Consider the following 20,196-nt stretch of genomic DNA (forward strand, 5'->3'; position numbering starts at 1 on the left):
CAGACAAATGTATAGTGGAATATTTCAGAAAACAGAAACCATGTTGTGCTGAAAAAAAGCACTCCAATTCACCTAGAAGAATATACAATAGTAAATATGTAGCTATTCCATCATATCATATCACATAACATTTCATTTTGTTCCAAGCAATACATTGTATGATGCTCAAATAGTCATCAACATTGAAAAACACCCCTATGTGGTGGTGGGTGATAATGTGTTTCAGGTTGAATCAATCCATCTTCAGGGCAGGGCGTGTTTAACTTTTTTTTTGTTATAGATGATTTTTATGGGTTAGTCCTACAAGTAATAAGAGTATACTAATTAGATATCTAAGAGTAAGGGGTATTTGGAGTAAAAAACGAATTGTGAGAACACTGACCTTCGTAGTAGAGAGTAAAAATTCATTAATAGTCTTTCTATCTGGAGAACATCTCCTAGTCCCCAAACGATGTGGTGATGGCGGGTAAAGACTCCCAAGAGGATGTCTGTAATTAAAGGGAACTCTGCTAAGGGCCAGATACTTAAGTGCACTCACAATACAGGTGTCAGGAAACTTGTGCATTAAAGGCAAGAGCCTGTAGTAAGATATGGGAAGATGTGTCAAAATAATAGACGTACATAGCAATCGGCTGCTAGAGGTAACACTTGATCATCTGTCGATGTATGCATATATTACCAAAAAAGGGGTAGACCAACCAAGCCCCCCCCTTGCTTACCTGGCAATACAGACCCGGAGCAGAAGCTGAACAGCCCTTCACCAAGACGCACTGCTCGCCACTGCTCCGTGTAAATGGTCGCCAAGGATGCCGCGCATGGGCATCGCCACTGAGGTGCCATCTTTGTGTGGGACTTCTACGTCTGCACTCTGCAGCAGTCTCTCAGGTATTCTATACCCTGTTGGTGAGTGGAGAATCCCAAGTGGATGTACGAAAAAAAAATTACATTTATTCAGGTAAACGGAGAGATTAAACTCTTTTAATCCTTAAGCACCCGTGGTCAGGCCGTGGAACAGCGTCCATGGTTGAGTGACGCGCACAAGCGTCGCAATTTCCTTCCCCACACTAGAACAGCGGTGGACAGAGTGACCTGTCCATAGCGAAGACTATTAGCTAGGGGATGTCCATGCACAGCCTCATCTGGACAAGAGCTGATTCAAAGGGGTTCCAAAGTGTTGAGAATGACACTCATTTGTTCCTTCCAGATGAATAGTCTGGGACTCTGCAGAGGTACAAAAAGAGGTGAAGGGACACTGTAACTGTGTATTAAATATGTAGGGTAAACATGAGTCAGGCATACCCTGCATACAGGCTTAATATACAATTAAGTGGCAAGAGGAGGGGCCCCACAGTTAAAAGTAAACTGTTTGGTGCCCCCCTCTCGCTTGATAAATGGGACCCAACAGTGGCGGCCGAGAGAGTATCCCTCTAACCTGTTTTCATGTGGGTCACAACGTAAGTAGTACACTGGTGTGCAAATATCTTGCCTCCTTTAATCAAAAGTGTGAATTTGTACGAGCTAAGTACCATGCGTTCAGATCTGTATACCAAAGAGTGTACATCGCAGGCATCATCATTATACACATACATAACTGTCGGTTTCTAGACCGTTCACATTCTTGGTGGCTACCCTCGCTGGGGGTATTTAGGCAAATGTCCATGTATAGTACAGTACATTAATTCAAGATGTCTACAATACCCACTGCGGTTCGACATTTGGGATCAGTCACATTATAAAAAGCACATGAGGTCAAACTCACAATTCATACCCCTCGGACTTAGAGAGTGCAACAAATCAATCCACATGATCTCCCTTTGTAGCAATTTCTTATGGATATCTCCGCCTCTCGGTCCCACCTTCACTTGTTCCAAGATCATACACTTCATTTGAGTAATAGTGATTTGATTCAATAAAATGCATTGCTACCGGTGACCTGAGATTTTTTGTCTGTATGTTGGATTTATGCTCAGTCCATCTCAATTTGGCCTTCCTTGTGGTAATCCCTACATAATAAAATCCACAGGGACATTTTAATGCATGGACAACATTGGTAGAATCACAGGTACATGAATGTTTGATTGTGATGGGTTTACCTGTATGTGTGTGTGAAATAGTGTTGCCTAGCAAGAAGTTGCTGCAATGTTGACAGTTAAAACACGGTTGTGTCCCTTTAAATTTTGTGGAAATTGCCTGGTCCAAGGGGATTTCGGCTCTGATCAGACTACTTCTAAGGGCCCTACTGTTTCTGTATGCGAAGATCAGAAGCTGTTGGAAGAGTGGTTGTGTTTGAGGGTCCATTTGTTGCATTGGACAATTTTTTGGGATGATGCTCCTAATCTTTTTGCTTTGAGCTGAATATGTGATCACGTATACCATGCAGTCATCTTTTGTTTGGTTTTTGGGGGTGAGTAGCATGTCCCTCGCTATGGTGGACACCTCCTCTTCAGTTGCAGAGATCGTGGGTGGATTATATCCTCTTTCCTTGAACTTTTGGCGTAACGATGCTGCTTGTCTCACATATTCAGGGTCTTCTGAGATGTTTCTCCGGTAACGTAAGAATTGGGTCAGTGGTACACTGTCTATTGTCCTGTGGGGATGAAAGCTTGTGGCTAGTAGGCTATTTCTGTCCGTGGCTTCTGTAAAGATCCTGGTCTCCAGTTTATTTCCCTTGATGTAGACTTAAACATCCAAGAAGTGAATCCTTGATTTGCTTGTGAGTGTGGTGAATTTAATTTGCGGATGCATCTCATTCATCATGGAGAAAAAATTATCCAGTTCACCATCCGGGCCAGACCAAATGGCAAACGTGTCATTTATATACCTTACAAAGATGGTCAGATGACGTAACCATCTCGCAGATGTCAAAACATGTGCTGTTTCCAGGTAGTACATGTACGTGTTGGCGTATGCTGGTGCCATAGCAGCCCCCATACTCGTGCCTGAGAGCTTCGGATAAAACTTAACTTGAAATCTGAAGAAATCAAGACTACTTTAAGTAGTGTCAACACAGTTTGTCACCCTGACAGTTGTCCGACTGTTGTAAGCGCCACTCCCGGCCTCTTGGCCTGCTTCATGTGTAATGTTGGTATACAGGGATGTAACATCCATAGTGAAGAGGGTGTCTCTTTCTTTAACAAACTCAATCTCATTTAATTTGTGCAGGAAATGCATAGTGTATTTAATGTACGTCGGGGTGTCCTGTATAAGGGGTTGTAGAATTTGATTCAGATATTTCGCAAGGGGTTCCAGAAGGCTCTCTGTCGCTGCTATAATGGGTCGCCCCGGTGGGTCAATCAATCTCTTGTGGATCTTCGGGAGGCTATACATTACGGGAGTGATGGGATGTGTCTTCTCCAAGAATTGTGAGTTTTTTTGGTAATCACTTCTCTGTTTTCCGCCTCATCCAGTATCTCCTTAATCCGGATCCTTACCTGTTCAGTTGGATTATAATCAACTTCCTGATATGTTTCACGGTCAGCTAGTTGGCGTTCCACTTCCGCTATGTATTTGATCTTGTCCATTAGGACGAGGGCACCGCCTTGTCAGCCGGTTTAAAGATAATATCCCTGTTGTCAGGCAGTCTTTTGAGGGTTTGCCGTTCGCTAGTCGTGGAATTTCCTCTGCTCTTGGACTTGAATGGGATTTGTTTTAATTGGTCCAATACCGTTTTCTCAAACTGCCAAAACGTGATTGTTGACCCGGGGGGATGAACACACTTTTTGGTGCCAATTCTAGAAATTCAGAGGGTTCCTTTATGTGCTCCTCCTCCTCAAGAGCATCAAAGAAAACATTAAGTTTGTTTTCTCATCAGTTTGAAGAAGTCAATTTTCTCTCTTAGAAGGTTGGATTGAGGTACAAAGGAGATGCCTTTTGCGTAAGACTTGTAATTCCAATTTGGAAGTTGGTAAAATGAGATGTTCACCACTATGTCTTTTTCCCTAATTCTTTCTTCCTCTCTGATTTTTTTTCTTCCCTTGTCCCTGTCTGGTGGGTCTTTTTCTAAAAAAAAGAACCGTGCTGGGTGTAATTTAATAAACCGTTGAGGTGGAGGGTGGTGGTGTTACTGTGTCTGTGGCCACCTCAAGTGGGATAAAGCGCCCCATTGTACCTTTTTGAAATGAAGTTGTTCCATATGGTTGCCTTAATGAGGCAATGCAGTAAACCCTTGTTTCTGGTCTTTGGTCGTGGTGACAAAGGGCAGGGTGTCTGGGTGGGCTCCTGTGGCATCACCTTCAGCATTGACGCAGCCTCCCTACCCTCGCCGTCCCAACCACCGGCACCAGAAATAAAAAAGAACATAACCATGGAAAAACTACTCGCCCCCCCCCCCCCCCCCCCCCTTTCCCCATCCTTTCCACCCTTAATGCTCTCGACACTTGTTCGGACCCTATCATCTTAGCTGACTTGTACAACCAGTCGGCGCTTGCAGCCATCAACTCTATTGCCCCGCTTAAACTAAGGAGATCCAAACAGCGCGCCCACCTCAACTCGTGGTTCACTCCCCAACTCAGAGTGCTACGCAAAGAGAAACGTATTGCAGAATCCTGTTGGAAAAGCCACCCTTCTGACACCCTTAACTATAAAGAAGAAGCCATACTCCAGGCTAAAAAAGATTCCTACAACGACCATATTGTGTCAGCCCAGTCTAACACCAAGGAACTATTCAAAATCCTTAAGGAACGAGACACCTGCACCCCCTCGCCCCCCGACCCGTGTACCAAAGACAGCACTTGGTGCACGAACATCCAGACAGCACTCCTGGGTAAAATTGCTACTCTCCAAATTAAAATTAGAGACAAACAAAAATCCCTACAGTCCGACCAACCACTGACTACACCTTTACTTAATACTCCTCTAGCCAATCCCTCTCATAAACCTTTCTCTTTCTCCCCGCTCACCACCTTTGAAGTAGAAAAAATCCTAAATAACCTCAAGCCGTCTAACTGCCAAGGTGAACCTTGCCCGGCACCTATAATCAAGGAAGCATCTCACGACTTGGCCCTGTTCATTACAGCATTCATAAATGCCTCCTTCAAGTCTGGTATAGTCCCGGATAACCTGAAGGATGCGTGGGTTATCCCACTTCACAAAATACCCTCCCTTGACCCTAACGTCCCAACCAATTTTCGACCAATCGCTACGGTCCCGTTCTTGCTTAAGATCCTAGACCGTGCAGCCTACCTGCAGATTCAAGACTACCTCGAATCTAACAATCTCCTGGGGTTAAGACAATCGGCATTCTGTCCGGAGACACTAAATGATGATGGGAAGTTAGCTCTTCTCCTTCTCCTCTCTGCAGCCTTCGATTTGGTCAACCACCAAATACTCTGCCAACATCTCAAAACTGCGGCCCACTTCTCTGATTCTGCCAATGCTTGGATCCATTCATTCCTGAGCAACAGATGTATGGGGATCTTCAAGGGGATTGGGTCCTCCGACGTATTCCATATCTATGACATGTAATCACCACAGCTGTGCTGCTTCGGAAACTTTTTTCGGGGTCTGGGTCCTACGTCTCTGCGTCGTCGTCGAGGACCTCCTCCGATGTGATAAGTAGGACGCACAACGCCTGTAGCCTCAGTTCCGTTTTTTCCGCGAACGTGTTGCTTTGTGAATCTCGGTTAACGTCTCGACTCTTTGGAGTTCTGTTTTTCTTGGTTCTTCGAACCTGTTAGTTTTTGTGAAAATCCTTTGTGTGAAGATGTCTTCTACTTCGTCTTCGACCCCACATCCGGGTTTCAAGAAGTGCGGGGAGTGTGGGTCCAAGATGTCGGTGACGGACTCGCACGACACCTGCCTCTGGTGCCTCGGGGAGGCCCACGACACGGATGACTGTATCGACTGCCAGTCGCTCACGTCCAAAGCCTTACGCGAACGTAAGAAGAAGTTGTCAGTAGGTCGGGTGTCCAAGCCCCGGAAGTCAAAGTCTGCGGGGCTTTCGACGGATGATTCAAGGGGTGACTTTCCGCATCATCGTCGGAAGTCTCGTGGGTCTTCTCCTAGGAGTCGGTCTCGCCACGCCTCAGCCTCTTCGAGGCATTCTCGAAAGCGCCGACACCGGTCGTCTTCCAGGTCCTCTTCGGAGGACTCTGCCCAGCACGTCGCTTACCCCACCAGCCGTGCGACGCCAGAGGAATGGGCTTCCTTCGGGAAGACAATGCTGGCGATTCTTGAGTCGCAGGGTACTAAGCCGTCCGCGCCCCCGAGTGGGGTCGGTCGTGAGAGGTCGAGAGACACCGCTCGCAAGAGTGGTCGGCACGGGTCATGGGAGAGGTCCCGTTCAGACAAGGAGACTCGTTCTCGACGTACCCGTTCCAGGTCCCGGTCCTCGACGCGTTCGAGACCGTGTGTACCTGTGAGGTCTTCGAGGAAGACATTGACGTCTGAGACGTCGAGGGCGTCGACAGGCTTTCTCGAGGCTCCGGCTCCGAGGAAGTCCTTGAAGCAGTCGACGCTCAGGTCGTCGAAGGACACGCTCGGGGTTCCGGCTTCTAGGGCTGTGTCGACGCCGACGATGCTGGCGGCACTGCATCTGACGTCGACGCCGATTTCCTCAACGCCGATGCCTGTTCTCTCGGCGCCGATGCCTGTTCTCTCGACGCCGGCGCTGATTCGCTCGACGCCATCGACGCCTTTCGTGTCGGAGGTACCCCGTGGCACGGGGCAACCCCCTAGGAAGGCTCTGGTTAAGAGCAAGCACTCTCGGGTGCCTTCTTTTCGCCACATGGAATATATTTCAGAGGCGGATGAGGATTCTGATGGCCTGGTTCCTAGTCAGGTTCCAGATGAAATTGTCTCGGGCCACAGTCAGTTTGACGATTTGAGGCAGTCACTGCATGATGCCAGTGGACTGACACCTCTCCGGAGGTGGAGTTTTGTAGGCCTGAGCCTGGCTCTCATGCCGATTCCTTGTACCGGCGCCTTATGGCTAGGGTTTCTGAGTACTTGGGATGGTCTGCTCCCCCAGGGGAGTTTGTGCAGGATGATCTAACGGACATCCTTGATGTTGGTCCCCCAACTGACCCGGTACTGCCGTTCCATATGGCTTTACAGAGAAGGGTGGCGGCGGTTTGGACTGCTCCGGAGAGTCTCCCGGCGGTGGGCATATCCTTGTCGCGAAAATACCGCCCAGCCAGTAGCGACCCCTGCTACTTGACCAGGCACCCCACTCCGGAGAGTTTGGTGGTGCAGGCGGCCACAGCCCCGGCAAAGCAGGTGTCGTACCCTACCATCCCTCCTGATAGGGACGACAAACGTTTTGATGGCTGGGCGAAGAAAGTGTTTTCTTCTGGTGGTATGGCGCTTCAGGCGGGCAACTCCATTTGTGCCTTGTCTCGTTTCACGCACACTCTGTGGAACTGTGTTGCGTTAGCGGCTGAACATATTCCCGAAGGGGACGAACGGGATGGTTTCCTTGCTATGGTCCAGGATGGTAAGGATGCTATGTGTGAGTCCGTTCAGTCGGGTTTGGACTTAGCTGAATGCGTCAGTAGGTCCATGGCGGCGAGCACCGTGATACGCAGGTTTGCGTGGTTGCGGAAGTCGGGGTTTGCTCCTGATGTGCAGTCCCGGCTCCTCAACATGCCCTTTGACGGTGAACACCTTTTTGGCAGCAAAGTCGTTGGGCGCTGCAGTTCGCCAACCTCCACCTTTTCGTCCTAGGGGACAGCAGTGGAGGGGTGGTTCCTTTCGCTATTACTCGTCCTTCAGTAAAGCGAGAGGAGCTGGCAGTCAAAGAGGCCAACGCAGGGGTACCAGAGGTGGACGACAGGGTACCCGTGGTGCCAAGGCCGCTCGGGCAGTTGCCTCTTTGCCCTCAGGTAACGCCGCAGCCGCTCCCACTCAGTCATGAGGCCATGTCCCATGGTTCGCCGGTTGGGGGAAGGCTGGCACAGCATCTTGTAGAGTGGCAAGCCATTACTTCAGATGTGTGGGTTCTGGAGATCATAACCCACGGCTACTGTCTTCCCTTTCGGCACAGGCCTCGCGTCAATCCACCGGGGAACCTCTCTTTGCAGAGTCCGGATCTGCTCCTTGCGCAGGAAATTAAAGCCCTGCTGGAGAAAGGCGCCATAGAACTGGTGCCTGTAGCGGAGAGGAACAAGGGATGGTATTCCCCTTATTTTTTGATTTCCAAGAAAGACGGGGGATTGAGGCCCATCATGGACTTGCGTGGTTTGAACAAACTCCTGAGGAAGGACAAGTTCAAGATGGTTACTCTCTCTCAAGTCCTTCAGGCCCTTCAGCTGGTTGGTGTCACTCGACCTCAAGGATGCTTACTTCCATGTGCCGATCCATCCCAAGCACAAGAAGTACCTGAGGTTCGTGGTTGGCGACTCGCACTTTCAGTTTCGGGTCCTGCCGTTCGGTTTGACGTCCGCCCCAAGGGTTTTCACCAAGCTCATGGTGGTGGCGGCAGCGCATCTCAGGCAAGGGGGGATTCACGTCTACCCCTACCTGGACGATTGGTTGATCAGGGGGAGCTCTCCCGAGCAAGCCCTGGATCATCTGTCCGTCACGTGCCACTCCCTTCACAGGCTGGGCTTCTCCCTCAATTTAAAGAAGTCCCATTTGACGCCAACACAGCGGCTCCAGTACATCGGAGCAGTGCTCGACACTTCCCTGGGGCAGTGTTCTTCTCCCCAGGTGAGGGCTCTTCACATTCAGCAGATGGTGCACAAGTTTCAGCATGCCCAGACGCTCCCAGCGTTCGAGTTCTTGAGGTTGCTCGGCCTCATGGCATCCTGCATTCTTCTGGTGCCAGAGGCTCGCTTGCGGATGAGATCTTTGCAGTGGGCACTCAAGACGCAATGGTCGCAGTTCTCCGGCAGGATGTCGGACCCGGTTCAGGTGCCGCCCTCGGTCGCCCGGGACCTTCTGTGGTGGGCCGTCGAAGGCAACTTGATGAAGGGGGCTCCATTTTGGCTTCCCTGGCCGGAGGTGACGATCGTGACGGATGCATCCCTCACGGGTTGGGGAGCTCATGCCAACGGGCTGACAGTCAGCGGTCGTTGGTCTCCGTCGGAGTCCAGACTCCATATCAATCTGTTGGAGCTGAGGGCCGTCAGGCTAGCCCTGAAGGCTTTTCTGCCGACTGTGCGAGGAGAGAGTGTCCTGATCCTGACGGACAACACAGTGGCCATGCACTACCTCAACAAAAAGGGGGGGGCAGGGTCACTTCCTCTGTGCAGGGAGGCGATGCAGCTCGAGTTCTGGGCCATCCAGCAGGAAGTTTCGATCTCGGCAGTTCATCTGGCCGGAGACGAAAACGTGACGGCTGACGCTCTGAGCAGACAGCGCGCGATCTCTCACGAGTGGGAGTTGGCTCAGGAGATTCTCCTGGAGATCTTCTCCCTTTGGGGGACCTCTCAAGTGGATCTCTTAGCCTCCAGTGTCAACCGGAAGTGCGAAAGGTTTTGCTCGCGGGAATTTCCTCCAAAAGGAGCCTTAGGAGACGCATTTGTGGTGGAGTGGTTATTCCCGCTGCTGTACGCGTTTCCTCCAGTCCCCGTCATCCCGCAAGTGCTGCGGAGGTTACAGAAGTTCGGTTCCCAGATGATCCTCATTGCCCCGGCGTGGGCTCGGAGGACGTGGTACCCCGACCTTCTCAACTTGTCCATCTGCCCTCCACGTCGTCTTCCCTACCAAGACGATCTGCTTTCACGGGAGGGGGGGGGGGGGGGGTCAGGTTCTCCATCCAGAGGTCAGATCCCTCAACCTTCACGCTTGGCTTCTGAAAGGTTGAGGTATAAGGATTGGGACCTCCCTGAAGACATGATGGAGGTGTTGCTTTCGGCCTGAAGGCCAGCAACAAAGTCTCTGTACCGTTGGCGTAAGTTCTGCGACTGGTGCAGAGTTCAGAATGTGGATCCTTTTGCATGCGACATCCCCATGGTTCTGTCCTTTTTACTTTCTTTGGCCCACAGGGGCTTGCAAGTGAGTACCATTAAAGGTTACCTGGCGGCGCTGTCCATCTTTAAGCGCTCGTCTGAAGAGTGTTCTTACTTTAAAATCCCTTTAATTTCACAGTTTCTGAAAGGGCTCACTAATGTGTTCCCTCCGTCACCTTTCCTGGTGCCCGGTTGGGATTTAAACCTTGTTCTTAAGTTTCTTATGGGTGCTCCGTTTGAGCCTTTACATTCTTGCCCTTTGAGGCTGTTAACTCTGAAAACTGTGTTTTTAGTTGCGGTTACTTCCGCTCGCAGAGTGAGTGAGTTACAGGCACTTTCAGTTAAACCACCCTTCACTGTATTTCACAAGGACAGGGTTGTCCTTCGAGTTCGTCCTCCTTTTCACTCGAAGGAAGTGACGGAATTTCATTTGGCCCAGAAGGTTGTTCTTCTGGCATTCTATCCTCCTCCGCATCCTGGTAAGGAAGAGGAGAGGCTCCATAGGTTTGATCCTAGGAGAGCGTTAAGCTTTTATGTTGCACGCATGTCCCGGGTCAGTGTGGACGATCAACTCTTTATTGGTTACGCTGGAAAGTGTTTGGGGCAAGTTGTGACGAAACAGACTTTGTCTCGCTGGATTATTTTAGCCATCTCGGAGTGTTACCGCTTGGCGGGTAAGGACCCACCGGCTGGCTTGCGGGCCCATTCTACCAGGGGTATGGCTGCATCTACTGCCCTGCAGAGGGTTGTTCCTATTCGCAACATCTGTGATGCAGCCACCTGGGCTTCCGTACATACATTTCTACATCACTATTCCCTCGAGGACAGGATCTGGCCTTTGGCAAGCCGGTCCTTTGCTCTGCTATTTGATTGGCTATTCTAAATTTTGATTCTAAATTCTTTCCCTCCTCCTTGCTCTGGTACTGCTTTGGGAGTCTGTCATAGATATGGAATATGTCGGAGCACCCAATCCCCTCGAAGAACAAGTTACTTTCTTACCTGGTAACGTTCTTTCGATGGGATGGTCCGACGACGTATTCCATATCGCTCCCGCCCTGCCTTCCCCGCTGCAGAATTTCTTTGCGATTGCAGCTTACGTTCCGCAAGGCTTTGTGTCTGACTGGCAGTTGACTAATGTCACACGTTCTGGGCGACAAAAACTACAACTGAGGCTATGGGCGTCGTGCGTCCTACTTATCACGTCGGATGTCGGAGGAGGTCCTCGACGACGGCGCATCGACGCAGGACGCATACGCCGAAAAAAGATTCCGAAGCAGCATAGCTGTGGTGATTACATGTCATAGATATGGAATACGTTGTCGGACCATCCCATCGAAAGAACGTCACCAGGTAAGAAAGTAACTTGTTCTTCTCATCCACAGCATTAGCAGACCCTTCCCCCATTCACTGTGGCGTTCCCCAAGGCTCCTGTGTGTCCCCTACTTTGTACAACGTATTCACGAAGCCCCTCTTCGACGTGCTTGACTATCTGGGTGTCTCCTACACAAACTATGCGGACGACACCCAGATACTCATTCCTATCACGGGCAATTATACCGCAGACACCAAAGCCTTGAATGATGTCTACCTGGTCATCCAGGCCTGGATGGCACATTACGAACTTTGCCTTAATGATGATAAGACCGAGCTCTTACTACTTGGATGAAGCCATCGGCTTAACAAATTAGATCAAACCTACAAGTCCTTCACCATTGACGGCAACGATATCAAGGTCTCCAAAGATACTAAAACGTTAGGCGTCTGTCTACCTTGACTCCATGCTCTCATTGAACAGACAAACAAATGCAGTAAGGTCGGCATCAGCTTATACTTGTAAACTTATCACCGCCTGCAGACCCTTTCTAAATTCCATCAACTGCATCACCCTCGCTAGAACACTCATTATGGCCAAAATCGACTACTGTAGTGCTCTCTACCTTGGGACCAGTCAGTCCAACCTCAGTAAATTGCAAACTGTATAAAATAACGCCATAAAGCAGCCTTAAACATCCCGAGACGTTCCCACATCTCCTCCGTCAGAGCTGACTTTGGCTGGCTCGCGGTAAAACAAAGAATTGCCCTGAAAACCCTAGTCTTGATCCACAAATGCCTGAATAACATGGCCCCACCCTACCTCTCCTCCCGCTTTACACTCCACACCTCCTCTCGACCCACAAGATCAACCCAAACCTACAGCCTCACCCTGCCTAGATTCAAACTCCAAAAAGCGGGTGGCTTGAGCTTCCCAGTCTTCGCTTCCAAACTCTGGAACACTTTGCCTACTCCTATCAGAGCTGAACCATCGTTCCAAACCTTCAAGAAGAACGCCAAAATCTGGCTGTTCTCTCATGATCTATAAGGCTCCTCTCTCAGACCTGCCTGCCACTTGTAATATAAGTTATGGGTATGTACACTTGTATTTGTATCTTAATATGCTGTTGTATTCCTCTCTGTACATTTATTTTATATATTTGTAAATTTACTGTCTATGCACTGTTTACTGTACCTGCTTGCAAGATTATGCGCCCGGTTGCCCCTGGGCCTGGTTTGCGCTTTATAAATAAACAAAACTTCAAACTTGAGAGAGGCAGTCTGCAGCAATGGATTTACATCGATTCAGCGGCTTTGTGGTTTTGGCGCATTTTTTCTCAGTGCCAAAGAAGAATGAAAAGTTCTGGTTATGATTTCCTTGATCCCTCTGTCCTGGACTCTGGTGAGTGACTTTGGACATGGATTTCTGGCTTCTGTCAGGTCCTCTGGATGCCCACAAAGTTCTAGCCGGATTCGGACTTCGGAAGACAATGCACTCGCAAGTGGTCTAGGTACCCCGGGTATTTGATTTCTACAGCCTTGGAAAGTCGTGGCATGTAAGGGGTTGGACCAAAATAATTTCTTAAGGCGAGTTGGTCCCACCAGCCTAAGGGAGGAAGTTGTCCTTTATGGATCTTCCATATTGATTTTAAAAACAGCGGTGATGTTTTTGGAAGTTACCATTCATTCCCAGCCCTAGGCTGTCAATCATACAGCCGGGTGGCTGTCCTCCAGGACATCCAGCCGGCCAATTAGAACTAGTTTCACTCAGGCATACCTAAAGACCAAGAACAGGGAAGTTTCGAGACCCTCCCTCACTACCTTTCCAGACACACTGGAGCCCGATGCCTCTGCCAGGAATTAATTCAATCGGGTCCAAGTTTAGCAAGCACTTAATAATTTCAAATGGCCAATACACTAGTACCTTTCGCCAACATTTTGGTCTCCCAATCAGTGGTAGGGTGTAGGACCAGCAGGCACAATAATAGTTGTGTGGCACATGGGTTTAATTGTGCATTGTCATTTTAAACAGGTTGATTTAAAAGTTCCTGTGGGGACTTACTTTGCAGGTTAATACACTTTCTTTTTGGCAAAATGTAAGACAGAAGGTCCAGCTTATAATTCATGCCACATGCTTTGAATAGTGCATACCTTGTTAATACTGTTATATTCTATGATCATTTGAGTGATTACTCCTGTAGTAGTAGGTTTTGCTTTTTATTCAGCAAAGTAACTGAAATTGTCAATGTAATTGCAACATCGTCGTAATGTATTCAGTAAGCACATAACATTGAAGATGATGACATTTTATAACCTCTCGAATATTAAAGCCGGCATCTCTGTTTCAGATTCTTGGCATGGGATCTAAGCGCATGCTAACTTTAACCCACCGGGCTCAGGTTAAACGGTTTACACAAGACCTGCTCAAGCTGCTGAAGTCTCAAGCCAGTAAGCATGTCATTGTTCGAGAATTTGTGCAGGCTTATCATTGGTAAGTGAAATGTTGTTGGGTCATGTTTTAATGTTTTTGAGTGTGTCCGTCTTTATATTTCAATGGTTTGGGTTCTCTCAAAGATTCCTTCTCTTCATAAATATCTTCTAGCGTCAGCTGCTCATCGAACATTTCGACAAGGGCATAGTCCTGCTCTACACCAACCCTCACTGCGACCACTCCCTTGACCCAATCAACCTCACAGGATCTGGTTTATGTCCCATAGTCCAGGGCATAGTTCTTGCAATCAATGTGACATGTTGGGCCCTTCTCCCTTAAGATTAGAGCTGCTCTTTGGTGCAGAGCTTGGCCTTCATGGTGGATCAGACAGAGCTTCTGTAATTGGCATTGGGCCTTCATGATCTGAGCAGGTTGCTTACGTTCCTGACTGTTGCATGCAGGAAGCTGTGCTATATATGCTCCTGAATGCCCAATTACGCAAAATATTAAGTGGTTGCTACCTTTTGACTCGGAGCCCAGCCAAGGCAGTTAATGCAATACAACCTTGGAGGTCTTCTGGATAAGGGTCCCTAATTGGAGAGGACTATTCCATTTAAATGCGACCATTGTAGATCTGATCTTGCTCTATGGTTGCACCCGTGCTCGACAACTTGCTGGAAAATATCAGCCGTACTGTGTGATCGACCCTTCTTCCACTAGAGTGCCTTGTGGTCCAGGCAGGGTGTCATAGCTTCACCCCCTGCTGCCTTTGGTGATTCCGGATTGTTGCTGGCAACCCAGATGGGCACGCTGATATCAGCTGTTCGCATGAAACATCTCTAAATATGCCGCCATCGCCTCTATTCTGGGACCCAGCGCAACATAGCGAATGCATGTTACGTATACGTCCTTGTGTTGATGTCCGACCCTGCTGCATCAAACTCGCCACCAGGAAGCCCTCTGTCTCGAAGACGAGGACATCTGGTACAGCTGTTCAGAATTTACAGAGTAGGTGTTTAGTTCAGGCAATTAGCCTTGCCTTGCTCTATTAAGATTACCAAACATTTCCATTGACCTTTTTTGTTTGATTTTTCTTCGACGTTTTGTATTATAGCCACGATGTAATGGCTATTTAAAACCTCTTACTTGAATCTGGGGGATGGTTCCTCCTCAAATCTATCCTATACAGCCTCTCAGGAATACAATACGGTAAGTAGAGCCAGTATCTGTTAAGAAGGGAAGTAGATCGAGGGGCACGAAAATCTCATCCCTGCAGTGCTGTCTTGCAAGTTATCCTGAACCCAGAGTAAGATGCCCTTGCCAGGGGAGAGGCGGGGGGGACCGGGGTAAATACTATATGGGAGCCCTTCCCTCTCTCTGGGTTAGATGCGTACTGACTTCAGGGTGATTGGGTACTGACACCATGACAGTTAACTAGAAGCCATAGACGTTAAATTTGCCAACAAAGACTCGAAGAAGATAGACACCCTAGCAAAGACGGTTTATATGTCTAAGAGTGAATGCTTCGTGCATGCTTGTGACGTTCCCACACATACTTAAGAATGTCAACACATTTACTGGCAGTTGAAATCCGAGCTGGGGTCCTTTACATTTTGAATGATGGTAAGGAAGCAGCTTCTCTGGTTCTTTAAGCTGGCCTGTACTCAAGAGCCATGTGAACTTTGATGGTCTTTCACAGGGCTGCTTAGCTTGGAGGATCTGGTTTTACACTGGAGAGCCAGTCAAAGCTACAGTGAGAAGCCAGACAACTTTGACATTATAACCAGGGCACCACCTGCCTCAAAACATATGAGGGGGAGCAGGGGAGGCATGCAATTGCTTTCCTTGTGTGCGCTGCATATGGAGCGGGAGGTTTCATGCCCCCCCTCACAAATTTACCGGATGCAAAGGAAACAGGAGTTTAAGAGTTGCGAGGTCTCTAAGGACACATAACAGCTCTCCCCCAGAGGCAACAAGAGGAGTGCCGGAAAGTAGGCGTCCCTTGCAGTCAAGATAGTGCCCATGGAACAGCTGAGCGATTCCGATATTGCGGCCCGTGAATGAATCTCCTAGGCCTTGGACGAGTATTGGAAGGGTGGTGAGGTGGGCTCTGTTTTGGAGATGCTGTGGAAAATGGTGTGTTGAGCAGTCCCCAGGAGCTGCTGAGCTGCAAAGAGGGGGGCTGGCCATGTTGGATGGCTCTTAGGGGTTGCTGTAAAGTAGAGCCGCTCCCACGCACCAGCCGAGTTAACTGGGGATGTGGAGGGGCCTCAGGCATTTTTATAGGGGACTGTCATGGTCATGAAGTCAGGGGCACAGGCAAGCAGGGGTCGCATGCACAGGATACCTGGGTGGACACTGTCCAGGCACCTTTGGCGCCAGGCTCATGAACAAAAGTAAACAAGAACATCCATTTAATACCAAAAAGCTTTTATTATGGGCATAGCACTTCAGATGCATTAATCTTGAACATTACATTCCATCCATTAAGCAGCCCCAAGTGTATTCTTGGGTGTGGCTGCTAATGTATTGCCTTCGCACGTGCTCACTCTCTAGGAGTGGCAGGGTGTGGCTGGTAAGCCGGCCCTAATGGGTGTGCCCACGATCTCCGCTATATAAGCTGCCCCGATCCTCAAGACAGATGCTTCGCGTTATTCTGCAAGCAGCGTAACGCTCAGTCGCCTGAGGTCAGACTTACCTTTGAAGATCCTGCTTCCTGGACATCCTGCTTCCTGCCAGCATACTTACCAACTGGGGGAAGCTGGTCTTACCTGTACATCTCTTCGGCGAACCACGTATTCATCTTTACACTTTCTGGAACGCCAAAATCTTCATCTTGGCACCGCAGCACGACACGCTCCATCGTCGACAGCAGCGCCTGCAAGGAAAAATGGAAGTCCAGTTTAGACATCGAAAAAGCGGTCAGTTTAAAGTTGCTCTTCGCCATACTTCGCCCTTTTCCTTAAACCATCACTTACCTGCTGTCGAACATTGCGGTAGCATCCATCTTCCATCCGGCCGCGTCTCGCGTTTCACAGCTTCATTGAGGCCGCATTTCCATTTAACGGAAGAAAGCAGAAGAGAGACTTTATTGCGGGCATAAATAGGAATAACATATAAAGACATTAAACAGAACGAACAGCATCACAAGAGCTTAAAGACTTACCAATCATAAGGAGAAGCATATTCGCAGCTGCACTGGACTAATCCTTATCAGGGGTCAGTGAAGGAACTAGATCCCATTCGATGCGCCCCTGCCCGAAGTAGCAGGATGGAGAGCTTATCTTCCATAATTCACAGTTGAGCTTTATGGGCCGGCGTATGCTTGCAGAAACCGTACTTTGGAGTGAAGGGTTCGAGAGGTACAACAATCACAGATTGGTGCACTCGCACATTTCCACGCAGGAGCAGTATCACTACGTACCACCGCACACAGCTTTCTACTGAGGGAGAGGCCTGAAGGGGGTGATATAAGTTCAGGGAGGGCTGCAACTGTGCCCTAGCGTCTCCGCAGAGACTAGGTGAGGGTAACCGGGACAAGAAGATTGCCGACTTAGGTGCTGCATCTGTTAAAGCAAAGTACAAGCCTCTGTGAGCGGGTACGGTTAGTTACTTGCCGTTTGGCCTGGGTACGCATCATCTGTGCATATACGGTTGTGGAGGCTGGGGATGGAGGCATTGGGGAGGCATTGAGCTGGGGCTTGAGCAATGCAAACTGTCTGGTCATCCAACCTCATTGATTCAGGCCCCCCAACCCCACCAGGATGAGCCGAGGACCATTGGAGTTTGGGCTCCTTCCCCTTAGTCCGGGATTTACGTTCTCCAGCATGGGGTCTGGCATGGATTCACACGCTCATATTCCCCCAGGCTGGGAATCCTCGGTAAAGAAAAAATCAGTATCGGTTTCGTTTCTGATCTGTCTTTCTTCGTATTAACCAATCACTGATCTCTGGGTCATACTGCCCCCAACCAATGACTGCCCTCTCCCTAAGCCCCGCCTCTGGCACCCATCCTCAGATTTTTACTGCACGCTCAAGTGTTGGGAGTCCTCGTGTTTAGCTCCCGAGTTTTTTGCTGCTTTTTCATGCTTTTTCGGGAAATGTTCTCATTTTTTCAGTTTATTCGAGCCTCAGGCTCCGCCGTTTCTACTTCCGACAACGGGTATCCATTTCGGATTTCTTCTACGCCCCTCAAGGGTGAAGTTTTCATCGAGTTTACACTTCTTGGAGGATTCCGGAAGATCTGCGGCCTTCCTCAACGGACATGGCCCAGGACAAGGGAAGCTTGACGCCCGCATCCAAGCTTTTCAGGTGCTGCCATGGATGCGGATTGCAGAATATTTTCAAGGAGGACGAGCACTTGCGTTGTCTCTACTGTCTTCATGAGGACAAGACGCACATGGAGGAGGACTGTGCGTTCTGCAAGCACCTTTCGGAACGGACCAAACAAGATCGTTGTTCCCGCCTTGCCGCCTGGCTGGAGAAGGGCACAGCAGGTGAGAAGGCGAAGAAAAAGTCTGAGCGTGCTCCTAAATCCTGTGAGGGCGCCCCGGCGACGGGGGCCCAACAGAAGGCCAAGCACCGTGGGCACCGGGAACGCCGAAAGGTCGGGCTCTTTGGCTGCCAGGCAGGGCGCTACTTCCCCGGCACGTTCGACCACGAGCCAGCGCTCTGGTTCGGGGAAGAGGAAGTCCGAGAACCCGGGTAAACCGCTGGAGCGGACCCGGTCAATCTCAAAGGGGGAGCGAGGCGCTGACCCTTCCGCCCAAGGCGAAGGCCCAGGACGCACCTAAGGTGGTGAGGGCTTTGATCCATCCGGCAAAGGCCTCTATCGAAGTGGTCGCTACGACCCAGGCAAAGCCGGCTGAGACTGTTAGGGAGAATTCTCTGTAAGGCTAATTTCCCAAACCTAGTGAGTCCCCCAGCAGCTTTGCTGGATTTTTGGGGTTTATTTTTTTCTCTCCTGCTAAGAGTGAGATTCTTTTGCTCCCACTCTTAGACATGATTTGAGATGTTCCTTTAACTTTACACTTGTTTTATGGGCTATGGGGTCTTTTACTCCATAGGTTCTCATGTGTTTTTTTTTATGTGGGTTACACAGCACCCTCCGTGCCGTAACCCAGGGGTGTCGTAGCGACCCCCCAACATAGACTCCATACCCTGGGACAGACTACTGTCTCCCAGGGCATGTAAAGTCGCCATTGGCTTTGCTAGTCCCAAATTATGAACAGAAACCAGTACAAACCATCATATTGTGGACCTACTGGTCGGGGCAATTCGATTGCCCCGGGGTTTGTTGTTCGAGGGGGCACTTCTCCATCCCCCCTGATCGAGTTTTGGCTGGTGGCAGTGGATACTACTTTTTATATTCGACCGCAAATATATTTCTATGGGATTTTCCCATTGTTCAAGGCTACAAACTTTAATTATTATAGCCCCGAACATACCGCCGGTTTATTTATTTAATATTAATTCACCGGTTGGTATTTTTTGCCAAAAGTCGATTCTAAAATGGCGTTTGAGTTCTCTTCTGTGACTCCAACCCAAGTCAAGCCCTTTGTTCCACTTTTTGGCAGGCTTCTCCACAGAAGCCTCCAAAAGTGGTGCCACTCTGTCTGGGTACCACAGTGGGTGTGGGAGGGGGTTTAGGCACCCTGGACTGAGTTACCTTGGTAACTTAAGTCGCACTCCTGTGTGATTGGCCCAACTTAGCATGTTTGATTGACAGCTAGGCTGAGTGAATGGGGGTATGCTGCATAAAAGCAGGGCTTTGGGGACTGGAACTTCAGAAGTCGCCACAGGACCTAAGAATTCGTGGAGGGAGAAGCAGAGCCGACCTGCAACGACGACACCACCGGTGGAGCCCTGCTGGACCGTCTCACCACTTTTCCCGACGACAGAGGAGATCTTCAGTCCGGAGAGTCTCTTCCTTTGACTGGTGGGGATAACCAGTTTTGCCTTCTTTTCACCTTCCTGGAGCATCTTGTGGCCGCCTTGCCTGTGCCAAGCACCCCGGCAACCGGAATACCACGGTTTACCTCTACCACGAAGACCAGGGTAGTACCTTTTAATCGAAGAACTCTGTGGCTGGTTTCTTTCCTGGCAGTGCAATGACCTTCATCTTTCCTCCACGGCGAGACCTCTTCTTCCTCTGGACGAAACACCGACTTGCACCTGCTGCCAGGAACAACTGCCCCCACCGGAGCTTCCTTCACACTTAAGGTACTGTGTCCCGCCTGGCTTCCCTTGCGACAGATTGTTCGGGGTGACAGTAAAGCCTCGACTTTCTAACCTGGGCTGGCCTGGGGCAACCTAGCTAACGTTTCCTGACTTTAATTTCATCCTTTTTGCACGAACTATCTGCAAGACTCTTTGGGCATAACCCCACTGGGTGAACCTGGACCCCTTCTGCTTGCTCTCTCTAAGAGTGGGCCTTGTAATTGACTTCCTTGCTCTCCAGTAGAACTCTGCCTATCCTGCCTTACTGTGGTTCTTTGAAAAAATATTGAAACTTGTATGCTTCTTTAACTCTTTTTCCCCTCCCTTTCTTTACAACTTAATAGAG

At 49.3% G+C, this 20,196-nt stretch overlaps 1 protein-coding gene across 4 annotated transcripts in view; it reads left to right on the forward strand.

The window, feature by feature from the left end:
* Positions 1-20,196, forward strand: part of MARF1 (meiosis regulator and mRNA stability factor 1) — a 1,350,049-nt gene that overhangs the window by 973,557 nt on the left and 356,296 nt on the right. For all 4 annotated transcript variants that reach the window (XM_069647123.1, XM_069647122.1, XM_069647120.1 and 1 more), the window contains exon 18: positions 13,550-13,692. In XM_069647123.1, the coding sequence (XP_069503224.1) occupies positions 13,550-13,692 (143 nt within the window). The remainder of the gene's footprint in view (positions 1-13,549; positions 13,693-20,196) is intronic.

Source organism: Ambystoma mexicanum, chromosome 2q, assembly GCF_040938575.1.
Source record: "Ambystoma mexicanum isolate Mex_15411 chromosome 2q, UKY_AmexF1_1, whole genome shotgun sequence".
Lineage (NCBI taxonomy): Eukaryota > Metazoa > Chordata > Amphibia > Caudata > Ambystomatidae > Ambystoma > Ambystoma mexicanum.